This window comes from Halyomorpha halys, unplaced genomic scaffold (assembly GCF_000696795.3).
Source record: "Halyomorpha halys isolate HHAL.00 unplaced genomic scaffold, Hhal_1.1 Scaffold327.1, whole genome shotgun sequence".
Lineage (NCBI taxonomy): Eukaryota > Metazoa > Arthropoda > Insecta > Hemiptera > Pentatomidae > Halyomorpha > Halyomorpha halys.
Window position 1 is genome coordinate 614,573 of NW_027105022.1, and position 18,534 is coordinate 633,106.

Genomic DNA, 18,534 nt, shown 5'->3' on the forward strand with positions numbered 1-18,534 from the left:
TCTCTTAATTTAATATCTTTATTTATTAAATTATTATTAAACTATTTATTAAATAATTTTTTGTTTATCCTTTTTTTTTTGCTGACCTCACCCTGTTACATATAAAGTGATTGAAGAAGATGGTTGTCCAATCACTTTATTTGTAACATTATTTCTAGTTAACCCCTGAATATGAATAACTAAATCATCATTACTAAAACTGAGATAGGATCACGGACCTTACAGACTGTAATGAAAAAATGACAACTTTTAAACTCATTGATCCAAATTTGACCCCACATCCTATGACCCTACCTAATCCTTCACTTAAGACCAAATCGAACCAACACCTAAGGGGCCTATTAAATTCGAAACATATCAACAATCCTACTTATAGAAACCTTACTTATAACTAGGGATAGGATTTTTATGCGCTAAAAAATCCGAAATATGTACATAAATATGTTCTAATAAATTGTCAAATATTTTAAAAAATATGTATTTATAAATTTTGTATTATTCAACAATATAAAGTACTAATTAATTAGTAACTTTATAACTTAAAAAAAGTTACATAAATATGTACAAAAAAATAAACTTGGAGAAAACATAGCTGATCAATAACAAGACATTAATTAGTGTTATAAGTAATCAAGCCAGGTGCCTCATCGTGTTATCACGTGTTCCGGTAGTAAAGCTAAGTCAGGATGTTTCTTTAAAAATAGTAATACGACTGGAAGCCTTCAAAAATTGTTTACTGTAGACACAAGCTTGTCAACATTTGGACATGAATTGTGTGTGCCAGGCAGGTCAAATGAACTATCTTAGGATAAAGAACTTTAAGGGCATTACCAGCTTTATACATGTAAGGTGCCGTGTCTGACAAAAACAACAAAACTTTACCATGAGTGATGCCCATAGGCCAAAGAACAGTCATAGATTGGTTGACAAATCTTGCAATCGTTTCATGGTTACATTTTTCGAGGATTTCACAATTCAGCAAATAGGATTTTGAAGGTGCTTCAACACTTAGTATGCCAACAATTATGTTTACGATATAACACCCTTCCATATCCGTAGTCTCGCCCACAGAAATCGAAATCGGCCCATCCGAAATTGCTTTCCGAATTTCTGTTAGTCTCCTCGTATATAATTTTCAAATAATTTTTTCTTAAAGTGGTTTCATTTGGCATTACTTCGCATGTGTATTTCTCAAGAAACGTTTTTAAGTCCGGATTGCTAATTTTGTAGACAGGAATGTCTGCCCTGACAAATGCTTGGCACAAATCTAAATACATAGTATTGGTACCTGTGGAATCTGAAGAGGAAAGAATGAAACAGAGAAATGGATTGAAGAGTAAACAAACAAATTCTAGGAAAATGCTACAGCAATAAGACCCTTGCTCTTTTTAATTGATTCTAAGGAATTCTTGATGTAATTCTGTGTGAAAATTTATTATTATCACTGTATTTAATTTGTGTTCAAAGATGAAGACATAGAATTATGATAAATGATAAATTTCACCTTTAAATAACATGCGTTCTCTTGAATTTTATGTAATTGCTGCGAAAAAAGGATTTAAAATTGAACAAATAATTTAAGGAAATATGTGATTCAGGACAGAATACCTAAAAATATGTTAAAAATAACAAATATTTCAGAAAATATGTGATTTACAACAAAATATGTAAAAAAGCCCAAATATTTAAAAATATGTGCAGTAAAAATGGCATATTTTGGCCAGAAATGTCTTGAAACATCTTTAGTTAGTAAGGAATCGCAGATATTATGGTCAGGTAAAAATATGTGAAAACATAAAAATCCTATCCCTACTTATAACAATTCCATTGCTCCCCATTGATATGGACTTTCACAAACTTAGTATAGTAGAAATTTACATGTATAAATTAGAGAAATTCACAAACTCAGTAATGTCCTGTCAGTTCACTTCCAACATAAATATTCCCTGATTATTATTATTAGCGCGACAAACCAAGAGGTCCAATGCCTCGCGCAATGTACGTAGGAAATACATTGCGCGTCTCATGATGAGGTTTTCATAGGGTGGGTTCATCACTCCCACACCTATTTTTGTGAGTGCCACCCATTGGCAAACGGGCCTCACAAATGCCTGGGGGAAGGTTATGAGTAAGTATTGAATAATTATTTGATTGAAAAAATCCCGGATAGGGCCAGGGACTCGAAATAAATATTCCCTTATATGAGCTCAATTTCCTACTCCCTCTGAACTGATGAAATGAAAAACCGCAGCATAAACGTTTTATCTCCTCCCATAACTCTTCTGCCTCTAAATTCCATTAACCAATAATATACCAAAACTAACCTACACATTCTACTGTATATTTCGGAAGATAAATTAAAATTCAGCAAAATATAATCTAAACAGGGAATTCCTCAAGTTACTTCTACCAATAACACCAGAGGCGATTAATTTAAAAAGAAGAATTGAGTTATTTAAAAACAAGTTTAAAATATAATTTCAGAATGAAAAGATCCTGAGGAAGTTCACAAATAAATCATATCACTAATGGATTGATATAAAAAAATGAAATAATTTTTCTAGACAAGGATGCATACAAGTTAGCGGGGACAGTCAATGTGTTAAATTAATAATTACAACAGTAAAACATAAATAATTAAGAAGTGCTTAATTATTATAAAAAGTAAAAAAAAAAAAAATTGCAATAATGAATTTTGAGGGTAATTGTGTGGAAAACTTTAAGAACAGCAGCAGATAGCAGAAGACAAATTTTTTAAAATAATTTTTAGATTCTACATATCTTTTAGTGTAAAAATAATTTTTTAAAAAGAGGATCTATCTATTCCATACATTCAAAGTAGAAGGGCTTAAAATCAGAATTAGATACAAAACAAAAATTAGTAAAACCATTCACAAGATAATTGGACACACCTAAAGGCTAATGGACAAAATCACATTTTTTTATTTTACAGGATTCTAAAATTCATTGAAAATTTGGCACAAATGAAATACTTTATTTTCCTGGTAGCAACAGTAAAAATTAATACCTAAAATGTGATGTATCTCATGGCGTATAACAAAATAGAGAATTTATTTTATTTAACTAAACTTTAATCTATCAGACCCTGCAGCCTTATAGAAGATGTTTGCAACCAACATTACATGAAACATAATTTATAACACCATTATTATACCTATTAGTTCAAATTTAAGAGATTAAAAGAGGGGTGATAAAGTTTTTCCTATGTTAGGAAAAATGGAGAGGTCAAGTTAGAAACACATCAAAACAGTAGTTCATAATCCCAAAGCAAAAACTTGTTATGTGTAGCGATTTCTTCGGCCATTATGGTCATACTAGACACTAAAGAATTACCATATTTCACAACCGAAAAAGTTTGAATTTATATTTTAATTGCAAGTTTTGAAAGATAATACCTAGCCTGGGGTTTCTTTCTCAACTGGTGATCTACAAACTATCCTAAAGCTAATAGGGTCGTCACAAAGCAACAGTCTACGGTCCAATCTATGGAATATGTCATAAATAAAACTTTTCTTTCAGATATGCCACTATTCAAGCAAAGCAACGATAGGTTTAAATATATTGAAGACTGAATAAAAGTAAAAAAAAACTAACCTGGATTCTGCTTTCTTTCCAGCAACTGTTTTTAGTTGAACCTTTCCATTTTGTATAATTGGTTTAGGCTTAGTAGTTTCATCTTCAGACTCTAAAAGAAAAAAAAAAAAAATGAATATTTAGCATTTTAAGGATCGCTTATATATCTAGAACCTAACTTCCGGATATATAAAAGCTGAGAATATAACATTTTGGAGGGTATGGAAAGCATTTCGAATTATTGGTCTGAAAAAGTAACATTATAATTTATCAAAATGAACTGGATATGTTTTTTTTTAACATGAAGTGTAACAATTACGAAACTGCTCCACTGAAAACAGAGTAATAGGTTTTTATTATGTTAAGTTATTTCCTCATGTGTTAGTATAACATAATTTCACCTGCATATAAAAATAGACATGATCAAAACTCGACATACTAGGGTTATTTTAATTAAAATTTACATCATAGGCCACACATAACTACTTCACAATAGGGCTGACACATGCTAGCAGTGGAGAATTTAGAAAAACAGAAATAACAGCAACTGTTTTAACATCATTGTGCTGTATGACCACACCAGCAACATGCTTGATTAGTTTGGAAAACATTTCAACAGTAAAAGTGGTCATACTGCCTTCAATACGATAATAGAAGAATGAATCAAAAACTAATATAAATTAATTCAATAATTTTAAGTTTAAGGTTAGAAAGCACAGTGGAGTTACGACCAAGTGTAGCCTTATTAAAACCAAGCCTAGACATGGCAACATGTGCAGCAGTCATGTGTACTAAACTTTCAATTTGTTACGAATTATTCTCTTTAACAAGGCGAAAACTTGACTTATTGAGGGACAAAATTTAGGGAGCACATGGTTCAAATTAAAATGTAAACACTTGCTTACATTAAACTAATTAATAAAATATAATACAAGACTTATGAATTTGAATCTTGGGAATCTAAATTACATCTAAGTTTGATAATATAACCTACAGTACACTACTTGATCTCTAAAGACATGAAGTTTCAGTTGCAACTTAAATTACAGGCAATTGAACATGAAAAAACATACCTGAACTAGAATCTGAAGTCTCAGCTTCTTTGGAAGCTTTTGGATAGTTAAACTTTCTTTTAGAAGTGCTGCAACAAAATGTAATCCATTTAAGTAAACTAGAATACATAAGTGACTTAATTAACAGCTAAATAAGACAGGTAAATTCTTACCTTGAATAGTGTTTATAAATATCAAATATTGTGGGGTTTCCTTTAGGTAGCGGCGCCTAAAAAAAAAAAAAAAATTAGAAACAAATTAAGTTTGACATGTAAAATACTGAGGTTGAAGTATAAATACAATCAGAACTATAAATAATGTAAAGAGTAAAAGATGGAACAAATAACAATTAGTATGAATAAACAAACAACAAACCACGTGGGGTACATTTCGCCGACATGTGCGGCACATAACTAAAAAAGGATAAATAACTCACCGCATTAGTCTTCTTTTGAAATACTGCAGCTAAGGAAGTATCTTTTTTCAACAAGAGGTCATACACGTATGAGAAAACAAGAGGTTCCATAGTCTTAGCCATTTCGAGCACCGTGGTCAACAAGTTCAAATAGACTGAACGAATATTCAACTGTCTGAAACAAATGCAACCTGCGATGTACGCAGTGTTGACAATTTCAATCTACATCTCATGTTATGATAAAAAGTAATAAATTACTACTCCTTCATTAATATAGTTAAATAAATATCATTTTAGTATTTAATAATTATTGAACATAGTTCTAAATATATATTTACATATAAAAATATAATACACGGAAAAAAAATTTAAGCTATGCCCATGAATGTAGAGTTAACTTCTTTCATTTAAGCGGTTTAATCAACTATTAAAAATAAAACAAAGCTTGAAATTATTATAGTCTTATTTAAAAAAACATATTTAAACGTCATAAAAAACTTTAATTCAGTTAATTTCAAGACCAAAAAACTTCTGGTCAGCATTACGGGGATTATTATTGCAAAAAAAAAAACAAGTTATACTTATAATGATTAATTTAAAAACATATATTATTTATGCTATATGGTTTTATGTTATCTTATATTTCAATAAAAGTAATTTATTTAATTAATCAACTTAAAGTTTTCTAAACAATTTATGTTGGCTACATTAGTCCAACTGCTATTTTTGAAGCCTCGTTAGAGAGTAAGGTTGTGTTTTAAAAGCCGGAATGTCATTTTGATACTTTGTTGAATAAGTTAACTCGTGGCATTTGCTAGTGAAATTTAAAAGTAAAACAAATAAGAAGATTGTGAAAAGTGTATACACATTAACTGAAGTAAGTTTTTCATGTATATGTTTTTTATTTCCTTTATGTTGATGTATTCTTTATGTTAGTCTTTTATATCATTTAAATTTTAAATAATATGTTTTAAAATATTGTAAAAATCCACATTCTAGTCGTAATTTGAAAATCTTCAGTATTAATGATTTTGTACGAAAAATCTCATATTTATTCATTTTAGTTTTCCCCCATCTTCAAAAAAGTACTACAATATAATTTAAATTTGTTATCAAATACAGAAACATTTTAAAATATATGTATTTTATAGCTTGCTTATATTATCTGTAATTATTGTCATAACTATTTCAAAAACATTTAAGTGAAATTATTTAAATATTGAAAGATGTGAAAACAATTGAAAGATTAGAATTTAAAGTAAGGTGAAATACAAAACTTTATTGTGGTTTAGATAAATTATTGTTTAGATTCTGTTCCTTTAAAAATGCTGGAAATGAGATTAAACACTATTTTACATATTATCTTATTTTTTTCTGTTAAGGGATTAATATGGAGTTAGTACTAAATCTATTGTCTTTATATTTGATTTTTTTTCTTCTGTTGCTCTTTTCTACATTATTTTTATTTATTTTTTTAAATCAGAATAAGTAAATCTCATCTTTTCTTATAATTGCTATGCTCAAAACTGACCTTAGTATGGGATTTCCCACGTAAATCACAATAAATTAATTACAGATAGTTGCATAATATTTCAAATTTGAAGAACTGAAATTAATTTATCTCATCATTCCTTATTGTCACTTCATTCTAATGAAACATCCATAGTGGACTATTTTTATTCCTATTTGGTCAAAATTGTTTTCAAAACATAATTTTTTTCACTTACTTAAATTTTATTTTGTGTAGATTGAGTAGCAATGGCTGTAAACACGATCCTCATGGATTTTTCCGTAAAGTCCTCTAAACTGCAAAATGATCAACAAGAAGAGCTTGTTACCAAAGTACTAGAAAATTATTTTCCTCAGTTATTTAAAGTTCATTCTAGATCTATAGAAGATGGAGGGTATATTGTTTTATATACAGCTCACAGAGGGAGTTTTATTACTGCCAGATCATTTCCTCAAGGATTATTGACTATTAACATAGAATATTATAAAAATGAATCAGATGAAGAGTTAATCAGTTTTAAGGTTGGTGCTATTATTTTTTATTGTTTAATGATTGATGAAGTAGTTATGTAGAAATTCAGTTGATGACCAGAAAGTGATTCATATCAATAATTTTGAAATTATTTCTATCAATTTATTCAAAACCATGAAAAGATAAAAATAAGTAAGCTAAAAAGTGTTTTCGAACCAATTGGCAAGCCATTAAGAGTTAATCTGTTAGTATTTGACCCTATATATTTTGTAATAGATTTAGGAACTTAAATTGATCATTTGTAGAGTTTTAACTTTGTGAATTATATATCTTCATTAATAATTGTGATAGCAAGTGCAGTCACTGGAATCACAGCTGATGTATGTGTTGAATTCAGCTCGAAGCAAACTCTTTCCAACTATTAAGCGAGGCTCTGCTATTGACTTCTACCTGAATTCTTCAGGTAAAAATTGTAATTCATTTTAGCGGTGCAATTATTCATTATGTTGCATATTTGAATGGCATGTATTTCTTCATTCACCTAAACTTCTGATTTTTTTTATATAATAAGTTTTTTTTCCAATGCCAACATTATTTTTAATCACTATTTTATTATTAAAAAAAAAGACTTATTTAAGCTTACTGAAGTGGTAAAACTGACTGTTCAGTAATTGTTCATTTTGCTCTTCATGGCTTGCCAATTAAGGTTTTTACGAACTTTGGGCAGTTAGTTTTGCTATACATGAAACTTAAAGGGATCATTTTACTTTGTGCATTTTTTGTAATTTGCATATATATGTAGATGTATGTTTACAAAGTATAGATGTGAAATGAGCCCTTATGCATGTTGCTTGCATTTTAGTTTGTAGTATTGGATTTTTTAGACAGTCCTGAATGCTACTATTTTTATTTTTGCTTGGTTAACACAGTGTATCACTATGCTGGAAAAAGAATTAGCTGCTCAATTTGGAAAAGTGACCTCCAACAAGTTTCCCCCTTTAAGAAGAGGAGGAGTATCCAGATATTTTCCAACTTCTGGTAAGTGCTGTCACTTTATAATTATAATCCCATACTTTTTTTCCTATTTAACAGAACTTGTTTTCCTCAGTTAAATGAAAGAATGTATTAGTGATCACATGCATAAATTTCTGTTACTGACACATTAAAAAATGTTTGTTTGATTCATTAAACTCCAATCTAAATTGTTGATACAGGCTTCTTAATTTTTATATAAAAAAATTATAATGTTTGTACTAATCAGTTTAATGTTTTAAATTTGTTTTGTGACTTAATGTATGTATTTTTATTAAAAATACTGTAGAATTCATAAGATAATGTAGTTCAAGTTTCACTTTTTTTTTTTTTTTTTTCATATCTTCCTCTGAACCAGTGCTTTGCTTTTTTTTTTTTTTTAATTACTTTTCTAGTATAATTTTAGCATCTTTCAAAATATCTATTTTGGTTTGAGTGTAAGCTCTCATGTTATTCAATTTTTAAAAAAACAAAACAATAAACTACAACATAAGGTATGTATGAATTTCAATTTATTAGGAATATTATTTTTTATAGACCTTAATTGAGTCTTTAAATCATTATTTTCAAAAGCGTACATCATAGATATTTATCAGCTATTGTAGGTAAATTGAACTGAGCTTATGCTAAGTGGAAATATGACATAAGTACTAAGTTTTTTTATTTTTCAGATGAGCGTATTTTAGAATATGATATTGATGCATTAGTATTTGAAGAGATGTCTCCTTTTCAAAAAGTACAGATAGTTCATTCTCGAACATTAGGGAATATGTTAATTTTAGATGGCCTTCAAAGTAGGTATTGTTTTCTGAATTAAATAAAATAATTAACATCTATCTAATGATATATTATCTATTTAATCTCATAAAAATATTTATTATTAATTTTTCTAGATCTCTCGGATAGAGATTTGATATATACAGAGACTTTAATGCAAAGAGGAAAAGAAGACTATGAGGGAAAAGAAATAGTAATTCTTGGAGGAGGTGATGGAGCCCTACTCTACGAACTGTTAAAAGAAAATCCTAAGATGGTACTTATGTTTGAGGTTAGAAAAACATTTTTTTTTTCCAAATTTTAAATGTTCTTATAATTAAGTGAGTATGACCTGAAAATATAGAATCTACAATTAGGTTAGAGGAAAAGTCAAAGGTTAGTCATTCTTCTGATACAGATTAATTCTTCTATTTTTTATCTATAATTTACTTTTCTAGTATAATTTTAGTGTCTTTCAAAATATGTAATTTGTTATGAGTATACTTAGCTCTCATGTTATTCAATTAAAAAAAAAAAAAAAAAAGAAATACAACATAAGGCACATATGAATTTCAATTTATTTGCCCTGGGTTAAGGGTAAAAAATTTAACCAACTTTAATTTTAAAAAAAAATTCTTTCATAAGTATTCTCTAAATATGTAAAAGAAATGAAGCCATGTACCAGGGTTTTGTTGGATGATAAACAAAAAAAAAACTAACTAAACTTTTTCGAAAAGATTTTAGGATCTTGAATTGTATTTATGATTATTATTTATATCAAAATACAGGGCACCTAGACCAATATAATTTACATTTTTTTCTCCTATATGGTCTCGTCTTGAGTGTAAATTGTCCCTGATGTCCTGAAGCAATGGCCAAGTTCAAGATTTGCTGCCCTAATTTCTTAGACCTGGCTTAGTTTGCATAGTAGGCTCTCATAGACACTGATTCTGAACAAAATTTTTTAAGAAAAATCGTTTCCAGTTCTGAAGCAGGCTACACTTTCTCTTCTAGGCAGGTTCACCTATAACCATTCAACCAACAGAGGTGCCCATGATTTACCTATCGCAGCTCTCTTGTACCTTTGACAAGCTACAAGTTTTTTATTTGCCCTAGTTGTACATTTGGAAGAGCAGTACGGTGAGTTGAAGGTTTGGTTGAGACTCCAGGAAACCTCTTTTAGAAATTGCATCTGCTTTTTCATTTCTATCATTTTGGCAGTGTGAAGGAGCCCATTGCAGCACTACATAGGACCCTCTATGTAATAGCTGTTTTAAGATTCTTCGGCACTCAAACACCACTGCTATCAGTGCCACCATTGTGTTTTATGGTTTCTCACAGTTGAGACTGTTAAGCTGTAGCTTCTAAGCTTAAATGCTAGCAGAAAATTAAGAAACTCCCCTGGTTTAAAACCACTGTAATATATTTTATATCGTTGGGTTAATGGTAAAAGTGACTAAGTGCCTTTCAAAAAAAGTTGCTATTAATCGCTTTTACCATTCCCCGATGATATATGATGTAGAAAATATTATGAAATAATTATTTTTTTAATTAAATTAGTTTTCCCTTTTTTTAAGTTATAACAATTATAATTAAGCATAAGGTTCACTAATTAATTAAATGTTTTATTTTAGCTGGATGAAGTTGTAATAAGAGCTTGCAGAGAACATATGAGGGAGTGCTGTGGTGACGCCTTAGATAAGATGAAAGGTGCTAATTATGAGGTAATTGTTTTTTATTTTTGAGTATTTTAACCAGTTTTATTAGCTGTATGCCAGAATTCACATTTGGATTGAACATGCTTGTAGTGAATTATTAAATTTAAAAAAAAAATCACTACAACTTGTAGATGTAATTTTTATTTTTATTTAAAAAACTTAATATATTTTTAAATCGATTTAGTTAACTCAAAATAACACAAAGTTGATCTAAAACAAAATTGAAAGAAAAAAGGTAATAGATATGTTATTATTAGATATTTCTATATAAAATAAAAGTAACACCATAAAATTTGCAGTCCTAACAGAATTTCTTTTCATTATAACATTCAAATTGAAATCAAAATATTATTATTATTAAATAAAATATTTCTGTCTCTTTAATATCTGTGAATTTTGTTTAGATATTATTTATGAGTGGAAAACATTGTTTTGCAGATAATAGTTGGTGATTGCATGCAATCTTTAGAAGTAATGATAAAAGAAGGACGTAAATTTGATTATGTATTTGGTGACCTGACAGATGCACCTGTTACTCCTACTCCTCAGGATGAAACTTGGGATTTCATAAAATTAATTATCAGTACATCTGTGAAAATTCTCAAGCCCCATGGCAAATATATGACTCATGTAAGTGGTATTGTAAGTGTTTAAATTTATTTCTTAATATCTACTAAAATCCTATGAGTATTTAGAGGCTAAAAATCACTGGAGTAGTTATCAAATTATAATAATATTTTTGAAGAGTACCGCAACAGTCAAAATTTTTGCTCTTGTAAATCTAGAAAGAAAAAAAAAAATCAGAATTTTAGTTCGAATATTACCACAATACAAAATTATATTAGCCTCTGTAACTAGAAATATTCCTGATTTATTATCAAGAAATGAAGATTATCCACTTTTTAAAACAAAAAAGGTATGTAGAATTGGCTAAGAAAATTTCTTACTTCATTTTTCTATCAGTGAATTAAGGGACAACAATAAATTAACAAAGAAAAACTTCAAATGCTTATGTAAAATTCCACTTATTCATATTGTGACACTCTTCTTCCAAATGAATATGTTTTTATTTTCCTGATAATAGGTGGCCTATCTAATGATCGAGATCAAAAAGTTATCATTCCAAAATTTTCAATGTGTATTTAAATCATACATAGAAAGTATGATATATTAACCTCGTCTTGCTTACCTAAACGATTCTATAAATTTTCAAGAAAACAAAAGCAGTCATTTTGTAAGACTCACCCTATTGTGTTGAAGATGGCTTGCATATTTAGGCCTAGACATTGGCTCTTACATTAAAAGAAATAATAATAAATTATTTTCTTTTATTTGATCTTTCTGATTGTAAACAGAATAATCTTGAAGTGTTTAATTTTATCCATATTTATGTTGAATAATATGTAAGTTTTATTTTAATTACTTTATTTTTAACATTACAGTGTTGTGGTGTTGCTTGTACCGGTGCTGCCAAGATGTTTGAAGAGCAGCTGCTGTCTCTTAATGAAAACTTAGAATGGAGTACAGCAACTGCGTTCATTCCATCCTTCCTTGAAGATTGGCTTTTCTATCAAGTGTGGAGGAAGGACCCAGCAAATTAGCCAATATGGCCAACTTAGAGCCCATACTTTACATGAAGCTATGTTACAGGGCTTAAGTATTGCAATCAAGCAGTATTGTGGAGTTGACAGAAATATTGTATTTCTGTCATTTTATAGCTTTATTTTATCCAAAGGAGTATTTTTTTTTAAATGTATACACCTATAATTTTTATCTTGATTTTTATTTGTGATTTTTTCCTCTATAATTGTAAAAATCTCATTTGCTTTACGTAGGATTGTTGTATTACGTATCTGTTTTTAAATTGTGTGTTAACTTCTAGTCTTTATTGTAAATTCACCGATGTTACCATTTATAAAATGGTAAATAATTTGAATGTTACCTAATAAGCAAGAAGTGATTAGATGTAATCAGAATATTTTAAATAATTATAACTAATATTTTAATTATTTTATTTTTTAAAAATCTGATAATAACCACCGAATGTTGCAAAGTATTTTTAATATAACTAATTAATTTTTATCTGTTATACTGGCTGAAAATTATACTTATAAATATAATTTGTGTATTTATTATTATAATTACACCTTTTTACATGTCCTTCATTCAGTTTAATATATGGTCAACTATAAACACCTCATTATGAATCCAGTTACACGGGACAAACGACTTGATAACAACCATTTATATACACGTCACAATACTAGAAAGTACAATCTAACTAGATCTTGTCAACATCCAGCTTATTCACCTCAATGCGTCTCTTCTCATCCTAATTCTACTCAACAGGCCCTTTCTCATCCGAATTCTTCAACTCGACACTCATCTTCTTTTCCGACTCATTCAACTCAACTTTTCACTTCTCATCTGACTTTGAATTCTTCCATCAATGACCCTCTAGCCCATACTTCTACATCTTCCATCTTATATCTATCTGTTCTAAGTATTTCCACTCCAGTCTCATTAATTTAACTTTCTCGTTCCTTAAATCATCTTTCCTTGATTTTAAATCTCAAATTAATTCTCTTTGTTCTCTTCCTAAATTCCATAAACCAATACGGGTGAGGTCCATTTTAAAAATCTTTCCATGTTAATCTCCACCATTGTTAACTCAACCCATTTACACAAAAACAACAAATCATCAGTAAATTTAACAATCACGAACCATATAAATTTATACTGAAGATAAGGAAATCCATTGGATCCATAGTATTTCATCCACTGATAATACCTCAAATGTACTTAACATTTTAAGCTTAGGCCCTAATTTGTCAATGCCCAACTCTTCACTAAAAATTATACCTGAACTTCTAATGGGCTTAAAATATATTCACGATGACTCCCCTTTTCACCATTCCAACAATAGTAAGGAGTTGTCATGTATTTCCATTGACAATATTATTTCAAATTACCTCCAACACCCTCCATCTTTTTCTCCCCTATTTTTTAAACACCTTTCCTTCACCCAATTCATCCTTAGGCCCCATGATGACATTATTCTCACCAAGGATGACAAAGATAACAATACTGTAATTATGGACAGTTCTGACTACTAAGAAAAAATGACACTACTTCCATCTGACCAATCCACATACATCCCTAAACATAACTTCTTCACTTAAAACCATATTTAACAAACATCTTTGAGATCTCTTAAACTAAAAAAAAAAAATCAACTATCCTACTTACAGAAACCTCATTTCATACAATTCTGTTGCTCTCTGTTTTTATGGCCTTCCCAAAATTCACTAACCTAATACCCCCACTCCCTCCCTCCATCCTATTACTTCAAATATTAGTTTCCCCTCAGTTAAACTTGGTTCCTAAATTCCTACTCCCCTCTTTACAAGTGCTTAGTCATAACAATCCATATGATATTCACAACTTCTTTCACCTTCCCGATTAATTAACAAGGCCTTCACCATTCCAGAACACTACATTCTCACTTCTTTTAACTTTGAAAGTTTATTTAATAATATCCCAACAGATAAAGAAGCCCTCCTTTTAGTAAAAACTAACTGGTCAACCATTGAACCTTATACCTCTCTCCTTACCTCAAACCTCTCCAACTTTGTTGTGAATCCAGCTACCTTACCTTTCATGGTAAATTTTTAAACAAATTTCAGATCTAGCCATGGGCAATCCTCTGGCCCCTAACCTTTCCAACATTGTTCTCAATGATCTTCTCAACTCCATAATTCTCCATTTCCTTAATTACATCATGTTCATCAAAATATATGTTGACGACCTCCCCTTAATCCTAAATCCTGTTATAATTACTGATATCCTTCCACTGTATCTGAAACCAACAATTCTCTACCATTTCTTGACCTCCTTAACATCAGGAATACCAACATCATATCCACAGCCTGGTACACAAAACCAACGAACTCAGGTAGACTTTTAAACTATCACTCCCAACATCCTTACCATCAACATATCAAACTCAATGTTTCTAAAAATCTTATTTATTGCTGTTTTTCTCTCTCTGATTCCCATTTCCATGATACCAACTATCTTGTATTAAACAGATCTTTTAAACAATAACTTCCCACCCAAAATCATTGACAAACTTATTTAAAATTATAAAAATCGTACCCTCTCTTCACCGAATTCTCCATAATCTCTTACCATCCCCTTATACAGATCACTACCTTACATTCCCTTTCTTTCCGATAATATCCATAAATACTTATGTTCTTCTATCCCCAACATCCGCCATGTCTTCATATCCTATAACAAACTTTCTTGTATCTACTCTCATCTTAAAGATCACATTCCTTTACAATAATGTTCTCATGTTCTAAACTGTATCCCTTGTTGTACTTGTTGCAACTCATCTTGGCGAAACTAAAAACCTACTTAAAGACAGCATAACCCAACACAAATATTCTGTCTCTTCCTGTAACTTAACTGCTTCCAAACTGTCTGAACATTTCTTATCATTAAACCGCTCATTTCATTTCGACAATACTTCCATTCTAGTCACTGTCCTTAACATGATAAACAACTCCTATCCGAAAGCATTTATATACAATTAGTCTTCTGTTAACCTTAAAACTAACTAACACAACCTATACCTAGTCTATTCCCAAATAGTCAATATATTAAAACACCCATATTATCATCTTCAACAATTCCTTACTATATTTCTGACCGACCCTCCACCTTTTCTACTTTCATTTCACTTTTTATTATTTTCTACAGTCACCTTTCGCATAGGTCATTTCCATTTTCTCACCTTCATTATCATTATTTAGCACAACTATATATTTGTAATTTTGCTCTTTTAATTTTTTATTTTATTTTATCTTAGCGGTCTTATATAGTTAGTCATACTTGGTGATTGCTGTTTCCATTTGATTTAACATATTTTTGTCTGTCTCTAACAGTGAAGTTAAGATCCAATCACTCTAGACAGAAAATCTGTCTAAGTCTACCTTACGTTCCTAATGTTTCTTTCTTTGTTTCTCATTCTCCATAACTCTTCTCCCTTGTTCCTTCTTATTCATTGTTTCCAGACACTCTATATATATTTTAGGTTATCTTTTTTTACTCATCTATATTACTATGCATCTTTTATTCATTGTAACATTTTTTTTTCTTCCGCACCTTTCATTATGTTTATTTCTTGATCACGCTTCTGTTTTTTTATCATTTATTTTGTATAATTCTTACCTTTATAATATTATATTTCATCTTCTATGGTTATCAATCAATTATTATCTACTTAATTTATTGTTGTATATATTTCCAAGTTTGTTTTTTTATTATTTTTATGTTTCTCTGAGTTATGAAGATCTGAAATTCAGGTCAAAACATTGGTACAAATAAATAAGTTTTTGTTCATTTGTATACTTTTTTTCTTACTGCACCCCCAACCATCTTCTCATATTAATCTAAGGTCAACTGTAAACACCTCATTATGAATTCATTTTTATCACTTTACAATTATTAATCACTTTATTATAATTAACATTAAGGGTTTATTAACATAAAATATTTAACATTTGCTCATGCAGTTTAAGGGATATACAGTTATTTTTAAGTTGTACTGAACAGAATTCTGAAAAGAATTTTCAGAGTATGTATAGCAGCACAGTCAAAGGGAAATTTTTATATTGAGCAATACATGAGTACATATATTCTTCTCTGGTGTGTTCCCCTTAAATGGGCAGGTTAGGGACTAAAATGAAGAATTAGGTGGTCTTTTGAATCTCCACCAGGCTTCCATAGAGCTTTCTCTACAGCTCAATTGGAGTGGGCCAGACCCCACTCCTTGCTCAGAAAAGAACCTGCACATTTGGAGTATGTGCATTCCATGCCATTCTCCTGTTCATCTCTTCCACATTGAGGACTGGGTTGTGACATCAATGGCCCCTAAACCACTGTTACCTAATGATGCCTTTATTCATATTTACTTCTTCAAGGCTGAGAGAACAGTCGAACTGGCCCCTCACAGGCCAGCTGGTCTGCTCTCTCACTTCCTTTAAGACCACAGTGTCCAGGAATCCATAGCTATTTACTATTTTTGTGTCTTTCTATCTCATCCCACAACTATGAGATATTATTTTCAGTATGTATGACTCCTCAATCCAGCTTGGCATGTACTACTTTTGCGTGCACCATAATGGTGTACTTTTCTTTGCTGCTTGAAATAGGGCTGAAGCAAAGTGCTGGGCACATATATTTACCTTAAATCGTCATTACATTAATATATGACATGTACCTGTTTGTGAGGTATAATAGGTGTCCTATTTATAATTCTTTAAGTTCCATCTAAATAGGGGACTGCTTCAGGTGCTAGATAATACAAGTATATTTCCTTTGGTTACTTCCTCTAAATTGGTTTGTCAGCAATCACTGAGCAGCAACAACAACATTTTTTGAGGTAAATGCTAAAGATACTGTTTAACTATATTTTATTCCAAGTACTATGTTTTAAAAAAATAATAATTTCTCTTTGTTTTTAAAGTAAGATTTAGTGATTTAGACCTTTTAAAATTAAATAAAAAAAATAACAAATCTGGCTACAAAATTTTATTAATTCAATATTAGTACAAACTTAAATGTTTAAAATTATTATCAGAAAATGTTCAGAATATTTGACTATAGGTGAAAGCACTAGTTATTTATATAAGAGATGTAATTTCTTGTACAAACAAAAATAAAAATAAGAAGGAGATGGTGAGGGATGCGGTCAAAAAGGAACAAAAAATAAACAATTTTTGACAAACAAAAAGTTTACAATTATTTATTTGCTAACGTTTCGCCATGCTTCGTAGAGCTTCATCAGGGCTGTGGAGTGGAAAAATATCAAACGAGTCAACTCGCTACAAAGAGGGGTGAAACGTGGGCAAATAACTAGTTATCTATTGTTGTTCTTTTTTGACCTACTCCTGCATATTTTGAAAAATACGGTCAATCATTTTTATATATAAAAATAAAAATAATTTAAAATTTAATAAATATAATCTAAACTAAAATTTAAACATTAAAATACATGAAATAAAATTTTAATAAAATACTTGATATTTGAGTCTCAATTGAAGTTCTCTGTTGTTTCAGATGACTTTTAATAATTCTTCTTAATCATGTTCCAATTCCAGATTGCACTTTAACTTTAATAATTTTTTGTTTAACAATTTAACGATTTGATCATGATCATCTAAAAAAATACTTTACAGTCTGTTTATATTGTTAAAATTATTGCAATTGGTTTTAATAATTTTTATAATTATTTATATAATATTTGTGAAAAGATTTGAATTAAAATTAATTTTATCTAGAGATTTTACATATGTCTTGACATAGCGAATTCTAGGAAAGTACTACCCCTGATCTCTTGTTCAATGCCTGATACTGTTTTAATATCAAAATAAATGAAAGTAATTTTTAATTGAAACTTTCTGTCTTTCATTTTAAAAAATCATTATCAATTATTTTTTAAGCCTTAAAACTTAATCCACTTTGGATGCCTAAAAATGACACGTTTCACAAATTTTTACTGCCTAATATTTATGGAGCCATAATATAATTACTAGTGTATTAGGATCAGCATATTGTTTATTTAGACTCCATTGCTGCAGCCCTTTAACGAAAAATATTTTTATGTTCAAATATTTAAATTTACAATCCAAATACTAAAAACACTTATTTCACTTACAAATGATCTAATAAATGTTATTTATCCACAAAATGCATTATGTCAATTAAATCGACTAATAATCCTATATTTCAAAAGAATTATTTATATTAAATAAGAATTATTAATAGTAAATAAAAAGCATTGGTTATTATATATGCTTATATATATATATACTAGCATTGGTTAATATATATGCTGCAAGCAATACTGAAATCAGAGCTTTTATGGAAAGTTTCTCTTTCAGAGGTGTGCAGAAGTCTGCTCATCTCATTATAATC

General features: G+C 29.5%; 2 protein-coding genes across 4 annotated transcripts in view; one reads left to right on the plus strand and one right to left on the minus strand.

Moving 5' to 3' along the window:
* The window catches only part of LOC106681332 (nucleolar and coiled-body phosphoprotein 1), a 16,760-nt gene extending 11,519 nt beyond the window's left edge, over positions 1 to 5,241 (minus strand). For both annotated transcript variants that reach the window (XM_014421593.2, XM_014421592.2), the window contains exons 1-4: positions 5,083 to 5,241; positions 4,820 to 4,875; positions 4,668 to 4,735; positions 3,616 to 3,706 (exon numbers count right to left, since the gene is read on the minus strand). In XM_014421593.2, coding sequence (XP_014277079.1) covers positions 3,616 to 3,706; positions 4,668 to 4,735; positions 4,820 to 4,875; positions 5,083 to 5,184 — 317 coding nt within the window. In that variant the 5' untranslated portion in view covers positions 5,185 to 5,241. The remainder of the gene's footprint in view (positions 1 to 3,615; positions 3,707 to 4,667; positions 4,736 to 4,819; positions 4,876 to 5,082) is intronic.
* A 546-nt stretch (positions 5,242 to 5,787) lies between these two features.
* Sms (spermine synthase) lies at positions 5,788 to 12,649 on the plus strand. 2 transcript variants are annotated; one of them, XM_014421595.2, is made up of 8 exons: positions 5,788 to 5,938; positions 6,809 to 7,092; positions 7,972 to 8,080; positions 8,746 to 8,868; positions 8,968 to 9,122; positions 10,465 to 10,554; positions 10,987 to 11,178; positions 11,991 to 12,649. In XM_014421595.2, exons 2-8 carry the CDS (start codon positions 6,820 to 6,822, stop codon positions 12,147 to 12,149), a joined length of 1,101 nt encoding a protein of 366 aa, XP_014277081.1. In that variant the 5' UTR covers positions 5,788 to 5,938; positions 6,809 to 6,819; the 3' UTR covers positions 12,150 to 12,649. The 2 variants fall into 2 exon arrangements, with proteins under 2 accessions (XP_014277081.1, XP_014277083.1); XM_014421597.2 differs by lacking the exons at positions 5,788 to 5,938; positions 6,809 to 7,092 and adding an exon at positions 7,394 to 7,505.
* The last annotated feature ends 5,885 nt before the right edge of the window (positions 12,650 to 18,534 follow it).

Coding starts and splice junctions, on each gene's coding strand:
- Sms (XM_014421595.2), top strand. CDS start 6,820: ATGGCTGTAAACACGATCCTCATGGATTTTTCCGTAAAGTCCTCTAAA. Junction 8,081..8,745: donor CAGATATTTTCCAACTTCTG/GTAAGTGCTGTC, acceptor TTTATTTTTCAG/ATGAGCGTATTTTAGAATAT. Junction 8,869..8,967: donor AATTTTAGATGGCCTTCAAA/GTAGGTATTGTT, acceptor TAATTTTTCTAG/ATCTCTCGGATAGAGATTTG.